The sequence below is a fragment of the Aristolochia californica genome, unplaced genomic scaffold, assembly GCF_029961685.1.
Source record: "Aristolochia californica isolate CCGP_79_NKW_82.1479 unplaced genomic scaffold, dmAriCali1.0.hap1 SCAF_7, whole genome shotgun sequence".
NCBI classification, from domain to species: Eukaryota; Viridiplantae; Streptophyta; class Magnoliopsida; order Piperales; family Aristolochiaceae; genus Aristolochia; species Aristolochia californica.
The window spans coordinates 8,559,194-8,579,701 of record NW_027182268.1 but is presented as its reverse complement, the minus strand read 5'-3'; the positions used below and the strand labels follow the sequence as shown (position 1 = coordinate 8,579,701).

The following is a 20,508-nucleotide window of genomic DNA, read 5'->3' as shown; positions in this document are numbered from 1 at the left end:
ATTTTCAACTAAATTTTTTTGAGATTTTAAAAAAAATTTAGACTAGCATTTTAATAATCAAAAGAAATATATATATATATATAAACCCACTAACAAAACATTTAAAGTTTGGTGATTAAGGATTTCTATAATGAGAATGGATTTTTTAGTCCCATGGGGTGACACCAGTCTAATCCACCCCAATTAGTCTTTTCTTACTCTTCAAATGGTTTAGGGTTTAGGGTTTAAGATTTAAATACTCGATTTCATGCACCAATTTGACCAAACCTAAACAACTAGTTCATTAATTCCTTTACACTCTTGAAGCACTACCTAATCATGTATTGAAATGGTATTTATTTTTTTTTTTGTTCCGATTGAGGAAATCGCTAATGTATTAAACCGTGCTAGTTGAAGGGTCTTATAATATAGCTTCCTGTACTCTTGCAATTATACTAGTTAATACACAAGAATGTCGCATGAATACATCAATGTACAGGTAATAAAGATATTATTAATAGAAAATAAAAACATAAACAATGTTTCTACTACCATTAATAATATGCCCCTTGCACCTCTAACTCGACTATTATTCTTTATATTGTGCTCAAAGTTAGATACATACAGTTCTCGACAGGGTTTATTCGTAATTGTCTTCTCTCTTTTGTTTGAGATGTGTAGCCCAAGTTGTTCAACAACTATTTCCCCAAAAAAATAAAAATAAGAAATTGATTTTCTTAAATTTATTCCTAAATTTCATTAATTCCTTTTTCACGTTATTCAATTATCTATGTATCAATTCTTGATCCTTGTTTCAGTTTTTTCCATTCAATGTAATATTGGAAGGTTGAACATGATATGAATTTAGAGGCTTTACCTTAACATATTCCAAGTTATATATATATATATATATATATATATATATATATGATATAACTGAATATAAATAAATTGTATAATTTTTTGCTATAATATAAATAATTTATGATATTGTGATATATCTTAGTTAGATACAGTGATTTATTTTGTTTCTGTACATATATGCGTATTCCACCATGAAGAATTGGACGGTTTCACCAACCAAAGCAAAATCTTCTCGTTGAACGGTGTAGACTTCTCTAAACATGGTTTATTTGGTTGGTTTGAACGACAGACAGAGCGTCTTGCCCCCGTTGCTTTCACTTCAATTCTTAGGCATTAAGCTTTGAAATATCTCCGCAGAAGCTTCCTCCTGCAATGGCAATTAATTTTAATGGTTATTTGACTATAACAATTCTTAAGCCGTAGGCTTTCTGAATTTCTCAAACACTGCCACTCCACCGTGTCGATTTCCCCAAGGTTCTGCCGACTGTTAAATCTCGTCGCATCCACCAGCGTTTTGAAGCTCTTGGAACAGGGGACAATGGAATTTCCATTCGGCCGTCCCTTTGAACACCACCACCGCAGGGAAGAAGAGCCGCCTGTATTCCCTCCGCCTCCTCCCTTTCATATCCACCACGAGACCCACGATCCTCATCGGCCTGGTTCGAATGTATACCGCGTTCACCATGATACCCGCAATGCCCTTCATGACGATTCGAATGCACGCCATATCCATCATGAAGTGCGTGTTCCTCACAGGCACGATCAATATTATCCTCCACCAGGAACAAGATCTTTCTCGCCCCCTCCTCCTCCATCCCGTCATATCCATTATGAACATTCAGGTCTTTACATGCCCCCGCCTCCCTTTTCTTCCAACGTTCAGCATGTAGCTCATGAGACCCATGGCCCGTTCCCTAGTCATAACCATCCATGGCCTGATCATCGCGTGGTTCTCCCCAGAGGTGAAAATGTCAGGGTGTTCTGCGAGGCGGAGACGGATTATTCGTTGACCATACGAGATGGGTCTGTTGTCCTGGCTCGTCGTAATCCTCATGACGAATTCCAGGTATGCTCCCATATATAGCTCCATCCATGCTTCTATGCTCTCTCTTCATGTCTCTGCCCCCTAAAACAGTGGTGTTTGCTGTTCAGTAAAGGGTACTGGAGTAAGACATTATTTTCCCCTCTCTTTTTCTTCTTCTGTCAATGTCGTTGATAGTAAACTAGAGATGTAAGTGATACAGGTACGGATCATCATAATTTGGCGATGAAAGCACCGAGTACTGAGTAACGAGGATGATTTCGTGCTTCTTGTCGACTGAGCTTTCTTTTCTTCCTTTTTTTTTTCTGAATGATTATTTTCTTCCTTTTTTTCAACTGGAGTAATGATAGAGCTTTAGAAGAATCAGGACTGATTTATTCTGAGCGTCAAACCAAGAGAAATAGGAGGAGCTAAACAAAACTACTCGCTAATGAAGGGTATCATTTACATGCATCTCGCCCATTTCTTAATTGTTGTTATATTTATGATTGTCAACAGCATTGGATCAAGGACGAGACATACAGCACCAAAGTGAAAGATCAAGAAGGTTTCCCTTCATTTGCTTTGGTGAACAAGGCCACTGGTCAAGCACTGCAGCATGCTATCGGAGCAACTCAGCCGGTACGACAACTTTGTTTTTTTATTTATATATCTTTTTGAAATTTCTTGTTTTACGCTTCTCTGTCATTCTGGAGATAATTTTGTTGTGTATGGCTTTATTATGATTCTCCTCTTGTTTAATAAAATTTCATCATCATTAAAAAGAGTTATTTTGGGAATAATGATTTTAATCAAGAAAAAACCTTGTTACCTTCGTTATTTATATTATCTCTGGGTCTGATGCCTTCCTTGTTGTTCTGTTATGTTTGCTACCAACATTCTCACTATTAAAAAAAAAAGAAAAAAAGAAAAAGGAATACACCTTCCAACTATTCACATTATTGGGGATGGATGTGGATACACTTGTGCTGATAATTTTTATTCATTTGAACTTATTGTACTGATTTATGTGGAACAAGAATCTTAAGACAATGAGAGATATTTGTTATCCTGACTCATTGATTTAGATAAGGAAAAATAGTAAATTTTATGATGTTTTTGTGGTATCTCGACGGACAAGTAATATTAAAGAACAGTTGAGAATTTTTTGATTCAGAAATGGTCTTATTTGATATGGCTATGGTATTAATGAGGGATATTATGATATTGAAACATATAAAGCTGCATGGTAGTTTTTCTTCTTCTTTTTGTTATCATTTAAAAACAGTCTGTCTTTTTTATTTTATTTGTAAAATTGCTTCTTCCTATATGCTCATCTCTGGGCTCATTTGAGAAAAAAACACATTTTAAGGTGATTTGGGTTGTGGGATACTTCACAGGCAATATGAACAGAGTACCCATGTTACAGTTAATTTATAATTAATTTTGTTGTGGAATGAGGCTTTTAGGTTTGAAAAAGTAAAAGAACCAGCTAGATTTGTTAGTTTAGAGACACATATATCCAGTATTTGAAAGGTCATGTCCTTATTACTTTGAAATTGGCTTCTAACTATGGCTAACCATCTTCAGATAGACCCGAACCTTGACATAGTATCAAAGTAGTTAATTCTAAAGGGGCCTTCAATTTAAAATTGTCCATGTATCAAACCCACAAAGAAAGCCCACATGTGAGTATTGGGAATAGGCCTCCTGACTTTGGCAAACAATTTTGGGATGGACCTGGACACAACTTTAACCAATATCTATTAGTGTCTTAGGGTGTTTCTTTCTTGGGAGACTTGGGAGGCATCTACCAAATTTCATCAGAGTTGCACCTACTATATCGATTAGTTAAATTTCGAATACTAACACTGATTAGTTAGATGTATGAAGTGAGAAGTGCATGGTGCATTTTTTCTAGGTTTACCAACACCCCCTTTTTCTTTTCAAGTATTGAGGTGGTCATTGAGCTACAATACCAAGCAGTGAAGCAGAATATTAATGCATCATCTACTTGTGTTGGCTACTCACTTTTTTTTTTTTTTTTTTAATTCAACTCTTTCATTTGATGAAAAGTTAATGAACTTTCCCCCCCTCCTGAGGCAGTTTCTATGACAGAAATTTAGGTAAACACTTCATGAATATTGATTGCTGATTTGACCTCAATCTTCGATGGAGGTATTGATTGTTGCATAATGTATTTCTGCTATCTGGTCCCATGTCGGAAGATCCAAAAATAGGTTAGTTTGTATCCTTGCTAAAGAGGGAACTACTTGCCAAGATCTCGTCGTGCAGTCTCTTGACTAGTCTTGTACCCGTGTTACTAAAATTCTTATTATTAAAAAAATCTTTCCCTGAGGTTTGAAAGCTACCTCTCTATATATGGTCTCTATTGTGGACACTATAGTTGTACATGCTCTATGGTTGTTAAAGACATCACTGGATTCTGCTCTTGCATCTCTGTCATCATCTTTAGTAGCAGAGCCTAAGCTCCCTTACTCAAATAAAAGCAGTCAGCTACATGAATCACATAAAACCAGCTTTGTAATGAAACTGGATGTTTGTGTGAGAGTGCCCCTGCTTGCACATTGGCATAACCATATTCCTAATTTTTCGAATCTATTCGATCAGTAATAGTAGCTAATGCAACAGAAGAAAAGCTAAGAACGACTTATGGCATAAGGTAAATGATGATTGGTAGCAGATGAACTGAATTTCACTTGTATTAAATCTTTAATCTGTCCGTAATAAGACAACTCCTTGCCTCATTGTAGAGTCTACTAATTACAAAGTTTTAGACTCCTTATAGGAAACTCAAGCGAAGTATAGGGATGTCTAACTTGACAGGAAACTAAACAGGACTCCTAGTTTTAATCAAAAGGAGCCAAGGTAGGTCTCTAGATTAATCCGATGAGGATCCTGAAACAAGTTTTGTAACTAGATTGGAATAGAAATCTGTTACAGAACAATTGAACCTGGTAGCTAGAGCAGAGACTCCTTGTATACTCATTGTCTTGCTCAAATCTGCAGAATGTAATGTTTTCTTTATTCTTCTTCTTACTTCGATGACCAGGGACTCCTTATATACTCATTGTCTTGCTCAATTCAGCAGAATGTGGTGTTTTCTTGATTCTTCTTCCATCTTCCATGACCATTTAATTGTTTTTGGTAACTTAAAAACTTTCCTGATACTCACTCACTCTGCTGCTTAATTTTTGCCTTTCCTGATACTCACTTTGCTGCTTTCACATCCAAGCCAATTTTATAATCCATTGCCAAATTCTTTTTCTGAGTCTTCCATTATCTCTTTTTTTGATAAAGGAGTCTTTCATCATCTCTTCCTTTCATGTCATGCTTTGTCTTCCTCTATTACCCGTTTAACATATCTCCTAATCATCTCAAACAGTTCGATCATCTACTCCATCTATGCTACTGCTAAGTGTTCTCTGATATGTCCATCCCTAATTTTGTATTTTCCTACATTTTGTGTATATCCTTTTCAATTTTTTTGATATCTGTGATCCCCATAATTGTAGACATTATTTTTTTATTATATAACATTTCACTGTTGTTTATCTGCTATGCCATAATTCACAGGATGATGGCTGCTGCTGTTATTTAAATCATAGTGGCCCTAGTTTTGGATGATTCCCTAAAACTTAGTGTTGATCAGGACTAGGTTGTATTATATTATTTACTCAGCAGACTAACGATGACCAGCAATCGTTTTGGAAGAGGCTTGCATGGCATGATGGAAGGATACCAACCTAGTTCAAGCTTTTTAAGTCTCTAATAACAATAAGCTTTCTGACGACCCTGATCATGTCAGATTATGCTAACTTTTACTAGCCTTATAAATGCTTTGTAAAAAGATGCAAAATAGGTGAAGAAAGGAGGAAGAAAGAAGAAAAAGAATGAGAGAAGAGAAGAATGCATTGAGAAAGGCACTTGATGGTGGCAATAATCAACCCCCTTTTCCATTTTATTAATCCCTTTAGGACTTGATGTCTATTTACATAACTTCCTCTCCAACTCAAAAACTACAGATCAGTGTAACATGTAATCTAGACCATGGACTTCTAACAAAAACCTAATCTTGTTGATATTCTTATAGACTAATACATAACATGTAAAATGACCAAATACCCTTACATGATATTTAACACTCTCCCCCAAGATGAAGCATATATGTCTAGAAGCTCCTGGTTGTTACGAAATATCCAAACTCACACTTACCCAAAGCGTTGGCAAAGATTTCACCAAGTTGGTCTCCTAACCAAACATAAGGAGTAACAACTTCCTTACTTATCCCTGCATCTTGAATGAAGTAGCATTCAACCTCTATATGTTTAGTTCACTTGTGGAACACCGGATGTTTGCAATGAAAATAAGCACTCGTTATCACAGTGCACGGTCATGGGTTTTGTTACATGTAGGTTCAACTCCTGAAAAACAAATTCGACCCACATTGGCTCACTTACTTTGTGGATCATTGCTATGTACTTTGCTTCTGCACTTGAGCGGGGCATTGCATTTTGCTTCTTGTTCTTCTTACTTTAAATTCCCGCCTACAAATGCATAATACGTGGTAGACTTCCTATTCAGCTTAGACCTTGCATAATTTGTGTATGAAAAAAACTTCTATTTGTAAATGACTGTGGAGCTCAAAGAGCAATCTTTTCTCAGGCAATCCTTACAAATATTTCAAACTTCTTTGAGCACCTTCTAGATGCACTTTACGTGGACACTTTGTGAACTTACTCACCACATTTACAAAAAAAATATATCAACGTGTGCATTTGAGCATGAATCAACTTTCCAACCAACCTATGATACATGGTTTTATCTCTAAGTTCATCAATGCTCTCATCATGAAGATCATTACCAACCTCCAGCAGCATCTCTACAAGTTTAACTCCTAGTAAACCATACTCCTGTAGCATATCTATATCATACTTCCTTTGGGTTAAAAGCAATTCCTACCTTACTTCGAGCAACTTCTATCTTAATGAAATATTTTAGCGAACCCAAATCTTTGGTTTGAAGATACTTAGTCAGGTGTTCTTTCATTTCTTCAGTTCCCTACTTGTCATTTCCTAACAAAATAATGTCATCTACATACACAAGTAACACAACAACTTCAGATAATCTTTTTTTAATGAATAATGAGTAATCACAATGACTTCTAGAAAACCAAAAGACATTACTACTTAGCTGAACTTATCAAACCACGCTTTAGAACTCTGCTTGGGTCCATAGATTGTTTTCTTTGATCTACACACTTTCTTCGTCTCCCCCTTAGGAACATACCTATGAAGTTGCTCCATATACACTTCTTCTTCTAGATCATCATACAAGAAGACATTCTTGATATGTAGCTGAAACAAAGATCATTCTTGATTCAATGCTATTGATACAAGAATTCTGACTTGAGGTCAATTTGGTTACAGGAGAGAAAGTCTCAATCTCTTTAGCTTCTTTTCTATCATTTGATGTTACTGCTTTCTCTACTCTCATTATTCTTTTGAATGTTTTGAAGAGTGATGGAATGTCAGTTGAGGTAAGTAACTGGTAGGGGTGGCATCGAATTGAGCCTGTTCGCGAGCAGCTCGAGCTCGACTCGGTTCCGGCTCGGTTCTATTCGATTTATCAGGATCTCAAACTCGGTTCAAGATCCAGATAAGGCTTGTTTGAGTTAATGAGCCAAGCTCGAACGAACCATGGTTTGGTTCGAAAGCTCGCGAGCCGGCTCGTTAACGGGCTCGAGAGTCGGGAGCGAGAGCGAGGGGGGGAATTCTTCCTCCCTCGTCACCGCCAAGCCCCTCCCGTCTGTTGCTATGGCCACCTCTGTCGCCGTCGACAACTGCTCGGTTTGATTTCTTCCTCCCCTCGTCTGGCTTCGCATAAGCAAGTGAAAAAAGAAAACTCTTTCTTAAACTTTGGTTGTCCCTTCCTCATGGCTCTTGAAGAAATTGAAAAGATATTTTAGTAGAAATACGTGTCAAGGGACTATTGGTGGTTTTTTCAAAAAATGTTGAAAAAACATTTTTAGTAGAAATACGTTTATAGGGACTATTAGTGCCTCATGTTTTTTGGAAACATTTTTCTAAATGGAAATTCTTATTACAAAATCATATAATTTTCTAAGTAAGATTTTCCTGCCAAGATGGGCTACAAAATTGTATAGAAAATTTTTGAATAAATATTTGACAGTTGATACCGTAATACTTTTAGCATGAGGCAATTTTCATAGCAGTTTTGTGTTTGACATTTTATTTGATTAAAAAATTATCGATAAGTATAGTAATATATTAGATTGATTATTAATTTTTTTTTATTTCCCTAGAAGAGGCAATAAGAGGCCATTTAACTTTCCTAAGAAAATTTTAAAATATTTCTTGTAATTTTCTAGTAAGTCACTAATAATAATAGGACTTTATTTAAAGTTTTTTTTGAAATATGTATCCTAAGAAACAACATTTCTAGTTTTTCCTAGAATATAAATTTTCAACCAAGGGCACTAGGGGTAAAAAAGATTAATATTGGTGCGTTCTAATCCATTATCGAGATTCAATCCCGAACCTCCCATATCATTCTTTTTTTAAAATTTATGCATAATTTTATATATAATTTATTTGACATATATTTTATATAGAGTATTAAATGTAGGTTAAGCTTGAACTCGGCTAGAGCTCGAACTCGAACTCAGTTAAAATTATTAGGCTCAAGCTTGATTACAATTTTAGGCTTGAGGCTAGGGTTGGCTCGAGCTCGAGTTCAAAATGTTTAAATCAAGCTTGACTCGAACATAGGAAGGTTCAGACTCAGTTGGATTCGATGCGATCCTTATGCCCAATTTTAAGTAGAGGTCATGCCCAATTTTAAGTAGAGATCATACCCAATTTTATGTAGAGGTTATGCTCAATTTATGCAAAATGTATGCCCAATTTTATGTAAAATGTATGCATAATTTTATATACAATTTATTTGACATGTATTTTTTGAAAAATTTTAAACGTATGTTGAAGCTCGAACTCATGACATGTATTTTTTGAAAAGTTTTAAATGAATGTTGAAGCTTGAGCTCGGCTCGAGCTCGACTCGAACTCGATTAAAATTATAGGGTTCGAGCTCGATAACAATTTTAGGCTCGAGGCTGGGATCGACTTGAGCTCGAGTTTGAAATATTTAAATCAAACTTGGCTCGAACTTAGGCAGGTTCGGGCTCGGCTCGGCTCGATGTCACCCCTAGACTAACTGGGCTTAAACTGCATCAAATTTTGGCCCCAAGCCATCCAAGAACTTTACTACATGAATTTGTTTTCTAAGCTCTTTTTCATGCTATGTAGCTCACAATAATAATCGATCATTGTCCTTTGACCTTTTTCAGACTAAACAATTTACCATAAGATTCATAAACTCTAGAGAGATTACTCTCTTGCGCATATAAAGCTTCAAGAGACATCCATATTTCCTTGACTGTTTTGCAGTTCATAATCTAACTTCTCAAATTGGAGTACATGCTATTTAGTGATCAGGTTATAACCCGGGTATATTTTGCTCCCCGATTGTTTGTAATAGGAATTGGTGGATCATCTTTAATAAATTTAGATTTTCTTTTAGCCTTGATATAAATTCCTAGAGATATAAATAATAGGAAAGCCTCAATTCTTTAAGACCTTGATATTTCTTTTAGACGTAAAGCATTTATACCATGTGAAAAGATGCATAATAGGTGAAGAACTGAGGAAGAAAGAAAGAAAGAAAGAGAACGAGAGAAGAGAATAGTGCATTGAGAGAGATACTAGATGGGGACTTCCCTTTTTACTAATCGCTTAAGTGACTTGATGTCTATTTACATAACTACTCTTCATAACTCAAAACTCTATAACTCTCTAACTAACTACACATCAGACTAAAATGTAATCTGGATCATAGATTTCTAACAAAAACCTAATCTTACTGCCTGTCCTATAGACTAATATTGAACATATAAAGTGACCAAAAATACTCTTACTTGATATTTAACATGCTAATCTATTTTACCACCAAAGATTACATAGAGAAAATAATTTCCTTATTATGTCTTTGTACTACTAATTACTTCCCTAACATTGCAGGTTCGCCTAAAGCCTTATTGTCCTGATGAGTTTGATGAATCAATCTTGTGGACAAAGAGTAAGGATTTGGGGCATGGTTTTAGAGCCATCCGTATGGTCAACAATATTTTGCTCAATTTGGATGCTTTTAATGGGGATAAGAACCATGGTGGAGTACATGATGGCACTGTTGCTGTGCTCTGGGAGTGGAAGAAAGGAGACAACCAGAGATGGAAGCTTGTACCTTACTGTAAGCAATAGGATCTGAAATTTCTCTTCATTATTCATACTTACAACTCATCTGTAATTCTTTGAATTCTTTTTCAAACTTTGAGTCACCTGTGATTCCTTTCTTTTCTTTTCCCCCCGGCCTGCCTTATCCTAAGATTTCGCCTTGAAAATAACAAGAGAAATCGTGAAAAGAAGACCTTGGCATCTGTTTAGCTGTTGATGAAAGTCACTTATTCTCAGCTTCTCTGACTCTTCGATATGATTTAATATGTTTTATGATTCATTTATAGTTTGGACTCTGAATCACTTCGATTATTGCAGGAAGCTGGCTGTCAATGTTTGTCTCGGTTCCTGGCTCATGGACTCATCTCTGTTGAAATATCACTCTGTTCTACAGATGTTTTGTCTATATATTGTATGAATTATTCTGTGGCAAATATCTCAGTGTTATACATCAATCAAATGGATTCCCCACGACAACTTTATCATGTTTTGATAACTGGAGGCCAAAAATGTAAGCTTTCCATCCGGTCACATCTTTTCAGAGCACCATTTCAAGAGAAAAATGATAACATCTTTCCAAAGCTAAGTCCAAAAATCAAATAATTCAGAAAGTTGGTATGGGCTTAGGCAGAAGTCATCTTTGAATGTGATTAATGGTGGTTTTTCACGGCGATCAGCATACTAGAAAAGGTGTGGAAATGCAGACAAGAGATCCTAATTCTGAACAAGTGTGAAGCCATCCCCATCAGCCAAAAAGATGCGTGGCAGCCACGAGGTGGTCCATTGGCTTTGTTTTCCTACCAATCTTAGAGAGACATCCATTACAGTTTCTATTGATTGCTCAACTAAATGCAATGAACCCCATCTGTCACTGTCACTCTCTCTTCTTCATCTCCCCATCTCTACAGCTCTCCTGTCTCACTCACTCTGGCTGCACAAAACTCTAATAGAGTATGACGACAATCTAAGGTATATAATGTTACAAATGGCAGCCTCTGTCTCATTCTTATTAGACTGAGTGACCCAGCAGTTCACATCAATGCATGTCCTTCGTTTGTGTCTTGTGAGTTGGGACTTGTTGGGTGGGGATCAGAGGACATGGGGGCTACTCAGAGATCAACTCCTATCTGTGGTTGCCTTGGTTTCCATGGTACAACTTCGTATTCCATTCCCTGTCTTCTGTTCAGAGTGAGTCACAGAGGGACAAAAAGCCAAAGAGTATACAATGGGTTTTCTCCAGAAGAGGACGAGTGAAGGGGGTTCAATCAGGTAAAAGGCTGAGAGAGAGAGAGAGAGAGAGAGAAAGAGACATATATTCGTTGCAATTTGCGGTTTGCACAGCTTCTCCACCTTAAACTTACTTTTCTCAGCTGCTTGCCACGCGCATACACCAAGGTCTCCATGCACATCCCATCTTAGCATTCGCCCATGAATTGCCTCCATCATTCCATTCTCATCTGACAACGACGCTCCCTCCATTCCCTTCGTTCTCAAACTTCAGCTTCTCTTTCCCCTCGCAAATTCTTCACTCTTCTGCTATTTAAGAACAACGGTTAGTTGGGCGCAATGCAATTCATCTAAACAAATAGCAAACAAGTCAAGCAATTCCACCGAGTTTTCCCTTTCTGAAATGAGACGTAGTCTACGCCCAAAAACAAAGAAAAGAAAAAGATATTCCTGTTTCCGAATCTGGGAAAGGGATACATTTCAACTACGACGTGTACAACGTACACAGACCCTTTTAGCAGAGAAAGGACAGAGCAGTTGTAGATAAGCCTAACCGCAGCTCCGCCTTATCACAAACACCTTTCGTGCAGTCCCATTACCTTACATGTATTTCCCTGTTTTACAGAAACAGAGCCTCGTTCCCACTATTAGCCAGAGGCAGTTGAACAGTTAAAGTGAGAGACGACTCTGAATCCCTTTCTGTTGGACGGTTTCATCGTGGCTTTCGTCACACCCGATTCTTCGCAATTCTCTTCTGTGCTATATATATATATATTTCATTTTACAAAAAAAATAATTTTAGCATATTTTAATAACAATAAAATAGACATAAAAGTATAAATTTTACCTTTTATTTATTTTTAATTTATAATCATTAATGGAAGGATTGGAGACATAGGGTGTCATCCTTATTTATTTAATTTAAAAAATGTCAAAGAATCTCATTGGCTTGGATTCCCTGCCACGCGGACGCGGGGGGGACACCTCGCCTACTGAAACGGGGCTGCTTCCTACCCACTAGTGGTCACTGACGAGGCATGTGGGTCCCATATTATATTGTCACACGTTACATAAATTAGATAATAAACAAACACATTATGTCTCGTAAATCAATGGGGGGTAAGTATTCTTTTAATTTTATTAAAGACCTTTATCCACTTAAATATTAGTTGGTGGCATTTTGGTAAATTGAGGGAAATATGCGTTTTAAGGTAAAAAAACAATAGAGAATGATTAAACATGGCAAGCAGGTCACTCTTGATACGATAATGATACTTACCTTCTTCTTCCACATAAATTACAAAAATGCCATTATTCTTTTGAAAATTTAATACTTTCATATTAAATAATAGTAAATTTGATTTTATTGTTAAATATATCTATTTTTTTATTAATTATATATTATTTTCAATTTATTCTTACTAATCTCTTTCTTACCAAATATTTAAAATATTTTATTTTTTTATCATTCATAATGCTTATTATTAATTTTAAAATATTATTTACTTCAAAAGCTAGCCAAATTAAGTTTTTTAGTCAATATTTTACAAAATAAATAAATATTTTATTATTATACATTTCACATTTTATAATTTTTTGATTAAAAAAAAATCACTCTCTATATATTATCGAAACATGGGTGAAAATTAGGGATAGTATTTAAAATAAAAATTCTCTTATCACCCTAAATTTAATCTCCGATTATACCCGTCTAAGAAGGGTAGCCAAGGGTAGATTTCAGATATCTGAGGAGGTCTGAAGAATGGTTGGTAAAATGGTAGGGGAAAGATATAAAGAATAATAATAAAATTCATCCCAATAACTGCAGGCAGGGAACATGAAGATATGCTTCACTAAATCTGTTTCTTGTTATTTGGCTTCCTGCAACTATATACACAAACTATTCACACTAACAATCTTCTTCTAGTTTTTTTCTTCTGATAATAGGAATTAAAATATAATCTTAACAAATCTCTTCTCTTCACTTTTTCTGTATCAGTAGTTCCATAAACAATCTAGGTCAACAGGGCCAACAGAAGGGGAAGGATCGACTTGATCTTCGAACTGCCTCCTACCAATCTCACGGTTAGAGACAACTGAAGAAATTTCAGTGTTCATATCAGTGGTGAGATCTGTTTCCTGCGAAAGACTGACCATCTCCCTCTCTGGCTTGCATCTCTGTTTCATCATAGATCCATGGTGGGTTTCAAGCAAAGCCCGCAAGATAGCCCGGTCCGGGACTGAAACTGAACTGGGGTAATGCAGGTTTGCCAGATTAGGAGCTCCCTGAGTCCAGTACAAGGAGCTGGGTAGAGAGAGTCTGGACAAAATCAATGAAGAAGGTGAAACATCAGAGGGATTCGCAGAAGTGGAGAAAATAGGAGAGCTGAAGCAATCGTTCATCTCCTCCAGGCTTTTCTGGTCCTCCATTGCACTGGAGAAGCAGGTCACGTGAGCTGGCTCAGGCGCTATGTTTTTTAACTTGTTGCTGTATGAAGAATCCATCAATGGAGGCAGTATTGATGAACCAAAATCCTCACCCAGAGAGCCAATCCTTAGCAGCCCTGGAACATGGGTTTTCTTCCCGCAAGAGCTCTTCTGAAAGACCCGGCAGATCACCCATTCATTCTGTAATAAACACAAAAACATGACAGTTCCACATCTGATTCAAATGAATAACGAAACACATGTTCAAAAGGGAAGGACGATAAAACTTTGGAAGAAATTTTGCAGAGAATAAAGTAACACAAGGAAGATATACCTTGGCTGTCTTGGGGAGATTATAGACAGAGAACTTCCCCTCCAGTCTGTATTCATGCATTACCCAGTTCGTTTTTTCTCCTTTAGGAGCTCTCCCTTTGTAGAAAACAAGAGTTTTCTTCATCCCAACAAGGGTCTTCCCTCTGAAAATTTCTTTATCCTTCCCTGTAGCTTTCCAGTACCCAGCTTCTGTTGCTCTGTTTGTCCTCAATCCCGTCGGGTATTTCCTATCTCTCAGACAGAAGAAATACCACTCTTTCTCCCCCATTTTCGCTCTCCCTTCATGAAAAAAAAAAAAACAAGAAAAATCAAAGGGCCAAACCATAAATAAATCAGCAGCAGATCCTGAAAACCTACCTTCCTTTGTAACGGTTTTTCCTTACAGGACGAAGAAAGCAAGAAAGAAAAAAAAGCAGCGGAAAACTTACATGGCAAATCCCATGGCTCGCATTTATTGAGATCAACTTCTCCTATCGCTCTGGAAACGAAGCTGTTATCGAGGACTTTCCTTGAAAGGTAGTGGGTGATCAGCTCTTCATCAGTCGGATGGAATCGAAAACCAGGAGGCAATTCAATCTCATCTTCTCCCTTGTTCAGGACGGACCCGTCTTCCATTTCCGTCTTGTCTGAGTCAGTACAGAAAAAAAATAATCTCCCGGCAACTTCAAATTGATGTCTGACCACTATTACTTCTTTCCAAGAACTGGGTAGAAAAAAGAAAAAAAAAAACAAAACAATAGGAGACTTTCTTCTGAAACAGAAACAAACCTGTTATTCAAAAGCCTCTAACTCAATAGGTCTGTGACCAATAACCACTAAAATTTACAGAGGTCCTAAATTTTTTTGATGGGTTCTGTGCAGAAATTGCTCTGGTTCTACAATCCAGTATATTTTCCAAAATAAACAGGCGTATGTATCTATACGAAACAGAGAGGAACTTAGAGAGACAAACTCGTAAAAATCTGTGCACGAACTAAAATTTATTCTGACCTACGAGCTCCGAACTTTCAGAGACCTAACTGGGGAAGCGGCAAATAAAGAAAGACAGCCTAATTATACGAAGAAGACTGCTACTGAATGAAGTAAGACATGAAAGGTGAAAACAGAACAGAGTCGAGAAAGGCGGCTCTGAACCAAACTAAAAAATCCAGAAGTTAGAGAGGGAGAGAGACGGAGAGAAACTGTTAAGAGGAAAAAAAAAAGTTGGGAAAGAGGGCAGACTCCTAAATACTAAATAGCGGTTTTCTGGAGAGAGAGATACGTGGGTGTTAAGGCAACTGGGTTGGTTGTTCTAGCATTTAAATTTTTTTCTGCAATATAGATTTCTCCTTTTTCTTTCCACCCCTGTAATTTGGCCAAAGACGATCCGTTTCACGAATCCGCCATTCCAACCGTGTTCTCTGATCAGACGGAACCACACCCAGAGCGTTTTCCTCTTTACTTGAATAATAATATTCGTAATGAAATCTGATAAAAAATCAAGTTCTGGTTCGATTCTACCCTCTGCGTTCGATTGGCCGAACGCATATTGCATCCCCTTAACTTACTAATCAAAGCTTGTTGACTTGAAGATGAATTAAGAGTTCCTGGTTGGTAAAATTCCAACCAGGGTCATCGACCGGAGCAACTGCTGCAAGATGATAAAGGCGAGCACAGTAGAAAAAACTGCTTCCCCTCGTGTCTTTACATGCAAAAGGACAGCCGCAATGTCATGGCGGCAACGGTCTGAATGCACAGAAGATTACAAGAGCCACCATCCCCCCTCATTTCCCAGATTCAACCGAATTGTTCCTGGTTTCAGAAAGGGCCGCCGTTTATCTCTCGAAAATCACTATCTTTGTTTTTCAGTTTCAGCAAACTGCCGGGAGGATTACCCAATCACAAACGTCTCCATTCCCGAATCATGCCAGCGTTTGGTCTTCTTGCAAAAACAAATCGTCCTCATCTTTTCTCTTTTCTGTCTCTTCATCACAGGTGAGATTGTTAACTTTTGGGTATGTTTAAGCAAACCAATCTCAACCCAGTAAAAAAAAAAAAAAAATTCAGCTTCAAGCAGGTTGTGTTTGATCGAAACAAATTTTTTCCATCGGAAATTTTTTTTCTCTCTGATTGGTTTTCTAGCCTTGTGCAACCACACGAAATAACGAAAATAGAGTTTATATATATAATAAAAAAATCAACTTTATAAATAATAAAAATATGATTAAGTGGATTTCCAAATTGGTAAAACGAATAATCAGATGAAATTGCAACTCCTCATATGAGGTATGAGGTATGGTATTCCATCTTGGACCATAACATTTTTCTCTCATGTTAAAAAATATTAGAATAATACGAGTGTGACGTTAATATATTGCGTAACGTACATATACTTCTAATGTTCGAAATACGTATTATCACCACACTCACCATCCATGGTTAAAAATTAATATAGAACAAAACATTTTAGTAGATGGGTGATATTAAAAAAATTAGGGCATTGATATTTACTTGATTTGAATATGTTACAATTCTTTAAGTGTTTGAAACTATTATATCTAGACATAATTTGATATGGTGCACATAAATAAAATGGAGCTCACATTATAGCACTATTTTTTTTTTTTTATATGGGTCATATCATTTTATGAGATTTACATTGAATTAGTCATGCCAACAACTCATAGAATACATTTTATAATAAGAGATAGGATCTCTTTCTTTCTAAACATGTGGCCTCATATAAGGGAGGGGTACCCCTATTCCCTTCACACCCCACCCCAACAATATCTCATATCTTAGTATATGCATTGGGTTCGAGTTTAGTCAACTTAAACTAGTTGTTAAATGAGTTAACCTGAGCTTGACCTATTTATTAAATAGGAGTAAAATAAGTTATTTTAAATACTAAAAACCTAAAAAACCAAGTGCGGATCGAATTCAAATATATTGAACGAAACTATTTTGGTCTAATTTTTTTCTCTTTTGATAAATACAAACTATGACCCAATCAAGTCCTTGTGTTATAATTCACGACCTATTTATCGAACGGATCAGGCAAATAAATCGTTATCTAACACTTGGGTGGTCAAGTTCGAATAAAATAAATAGGTTGGATTCAAAATCATGTTACTAGATTGGGTCAAAATTTGTCACTCCTAGGTGAGCTTATTCGACTTTATCGAAATGGAAAGTGGCAAAAAAAAAACCTAATTTATAATAATTTTAAAAGTAAATATTTAAATATTTATGCAATATTCCAAGGATGGGAAAGCCCAAAATAAAATAATGGATGTCCAATAATTGGAACTCCAGGAAAAGTCCAAAGTCCTCTCCAAGTTTATCTCAACATCATCCCTAGCCTTGGAACTCATATAAGAATACCATAAAAACGGAATTAAGCATCGGTCAACAGCACGATTCTGGGTTCATCCCTATCCATACGTTTCTCGTGTATCCACTGATTCCCTCCTCTTTTCAACCGTGAGGTCTTCTTCTTATTCTCCTTCTTCTTCGTTGTCATTTGTTTTTCGGACATTAACTTAATCCCATGCGTTTAAATGACTGCGTCAGTCTTCTTCTCCCTTTTCCTGGTTTAATATTCTATCAATGAAACAAATCCCTCCACCACCTAACTTACACGCTTCGTTTTTCCTCAGTAATTCTGATCTCTTCACAACCCTTTTTTGTTTAATTCTGGTACGCTGCTTCCACCCGTTGGTGAGTACTTACTTTTACGATGAATCCCTCTCGAAAGAAACTCATGAACATACAAATTTTTTGAAGAGGACGGTTTCGGTACCCATTAGTGAGCCGCCTTACGGAAACTGCTGTTATCCATTCTTATTTTTATTTCTGTGTAAATTAACTGGGGTTCCACCTGGCGTTGAAACGAAGCAGTCTTGTGTTTTGCTTCTGAACATGTTTGAACGAAACTCTTCTTCTGTTGATCAGAATAGGTTAGGCATGGGGTTTCATCAGTCGTAACAGTTCGATTACGATCATTTCATGATACTTTCACCAAGCAGTCTTTATCAATCGACTGAGCTTTCTTTAAAAGCTCTAACAAGAATCAAAATCCTGTTTATATTGCATGCGTGAGAGTTTTTTTCTGTTGAAAAGGAGTGTTTGAATTCATTCATGGCAACTACCAGGTGCTTTCTTTGACAAGCCAAGCTGATTGAGAATTACCATATATTTCTATTTTTCACTCTATTTCAATTCTTACGTGGTATCAGATCACTGTATTTATTCTATCGGAACTAGTTTCTCACTTTATTAAGGCTTCCAGAACGTAAGCCAGAGCTGGTACTAGTAGTGATATGATCTAGTTTAAACTTGCAAGTTTAGGAAAAAAAGTCTCTTCTAAATAAGACTAGGACCTAACTCGTGTGAAAGGGTTTTATTCTTTCGATCAATCTCTTAAATTTCTTCCCTGTTTAAACAGATCCTGACAGAGACCAACAATCTGTATCCTGCACTTTGAATCGGGCAAGCTCCGTAGACTAATTTGGATTGCTTTGATCATGAAACTCATGAAACATGAACCCAGAAATGTGTTCTGTGAAGAACATTAATATTTAGTCAATCACGAAGCAGTTCCGGTCAGGTAAGAGCCCCGAGCTAAAGGAGATCGTTGACATGTTGCTCCATCCGTGATTCTGAGTCACCAGAATTATTGATTAGCTTGACGTTAATGCAAAGTCTTACAAAGTCTTTATGCTTAGGGGATGTTACAAGGGTGACTCCATTGTCCACCGGATTTGTTTTGGTGTTTGTAGAATTTAGGATCTCATGAAAAGAACTTTAGATCAACAAGAAAGAAGAAAAAAAAGAAGAGAGAAGGAGAAGAGAAGAAGAAAAACGTGGAAGGAGAGAGTTTGGATTAAGGGAGAAGAGGGTTGCGTCAAAAAGAAAAATGATGGCTAGATGAATTTGTGGAAAGAGCGGAGAGTGCTTCAATGCCCTACCTCTTAGCCAATGCCTTTATTTATAGTTTTACAATGCCCTTAGGGCTACAACTTGATAAAACAAAAAACATGAAAGGAACACATATTTACACTTCTATGCCATCTTTATGGAAAATACCATATTTTACACATATGCCACTCCTTTGACGTGTGGGCTTCTTGTCTTGAGCTCGTGGGCTTGAGCCCATCTTCTAACACTCCCCCTCAAGCTGGAGGAGAAAAAACATCATAAATACCCAGCTTGCCAGATATAAACGATAGGATTTTAGATGTAACGAGTTTAGTGAGAATATCAACTACTTGCTCTTGAGATGACACATGTTTGAGAGAGATTATTCCTGCTTGAAACTTCTCCCATATAAAATGACAATCCACCTCAATATGTTTAGTTCTTTCATGAAAAACTGGATTTGAAGTGATATGAATGGCTGCTTGATTATCACAATGCAGATTTATGAACCCCTTTTTATAAAAATCTAGTTCGGTAAGAAGGGTCTTGACCCATAAAAGTTCACTAACGGTATAGGCTATAGCTCTGTATTCTGCTTCGGCGCTAGATCTTGCAACCACATTTTGCTTCTTACTTTTCCATGTAACTAAGTTTCCCCCAACCAAAGTACAATATCCTGATGTAGATTTTCTATCATCAGGAGATCCAGCCCAATCTGCATCTGAGAAGCCTTCTATGTTGAAGTGCCCATGTTTTTTATACAACAATCCTGTTCCTGGAGCTCCTTTTAGATAACGTAATATTCTCTCTAAAGCCTGCCAGTGGGTAATTTGTGGTTTGTGCATGAATTGACTCACCGCACTTGCAACATATGATATGTCTAGCCTAGTTACCGTGAGATAAATCAATTTTCCCACGAGTCTTTAATATTTGCTAATATCAATATCTTCTTCATTTGTGGCACATAATTTTACATTTGTATCCATAGGTGTGTCAACTAGTCTACAACCCTTCATTCCTATTTCTTCAAGGAGATCTAAGACATATTTCTTTTGAGACAATATTATCCCATGTTTGGATTGAAGAACTTCTATACCCAAAAAATATTTAAGCATACTAAGGTCTTTAGTCTTGAATTCTTGGCATATCATTTGCTTCACCTCTTGTATGCTCAAAGCATCATCACTGGTTAAGATAATATCATCCATATATACGACCAATAATATTTTCCTTTTGACCGTATATTTATAATATACGGAATGATCAACTGAGCAACGATGAAAACCAAACCGTAGGAGTGTTTGACTAAATTTATCAAACCAGGCCCGAGGGGACTGCTTATGCCCATATAATGACTTTTTTAACCGGCATACTGACTCTCCCTCAACCACATAACCAGGTGGTTGAACCATATAAATTTCCTCA

At 36.7% G+C, this 20,508-nt stretch overlaps 2 protein-coding genes across 2 annotated transcripts; one reads left to right on the top strand and one right to left on the bottom strand.

The window, feature by feature from the left end:
* Nucleotides 1-1,135: 1,135 nt before the first annotated feature.
* On the top strand, nt 1,136-10,718 carry LOC137937111 (ricin B-like lectin R40G3). The gene is made up of 4 exons (XM_068782174.1): nt 1,136-1,909; nt 2,384-2,506; nt 9,985-10,213; nt 10,516-10,718. Coding segments are annotated over exons 1-4 (882 nt in total). The 5' UTR covers nt 1,136-1,381; the 3' UTR covers nt 10,518-10,718.
* Nucleotides 10,719-13,215: 2,497 nt separating this feature from the next.
* LOC137936312 (NAC domain-containing protein 100-like) lies at nt 13,216-15,606 on the bottom strand. The gene is made up of 3 exons (XM_068780899.1): nt 14,613-15,606; nt 14,186-14,463; nt 13,216-14,052 (listed from the first exon to the last, which is right to left on the bottom strand). The coding sequence occupies exons 1-3, from the start codon at nt 14,797-14,799 to the stop codon at nt 13,420-13,422; spliced, it is 1,098 nt and encodes a 365-aa protein (XP_068637000.1). The 5' UTR covers nt 14,800-15,606; the 3' UTR covers nt 13,216-13,419.
* Between the last annotated feature and the right edge of the window lie 4,902 nt (nt 15,607-20,508).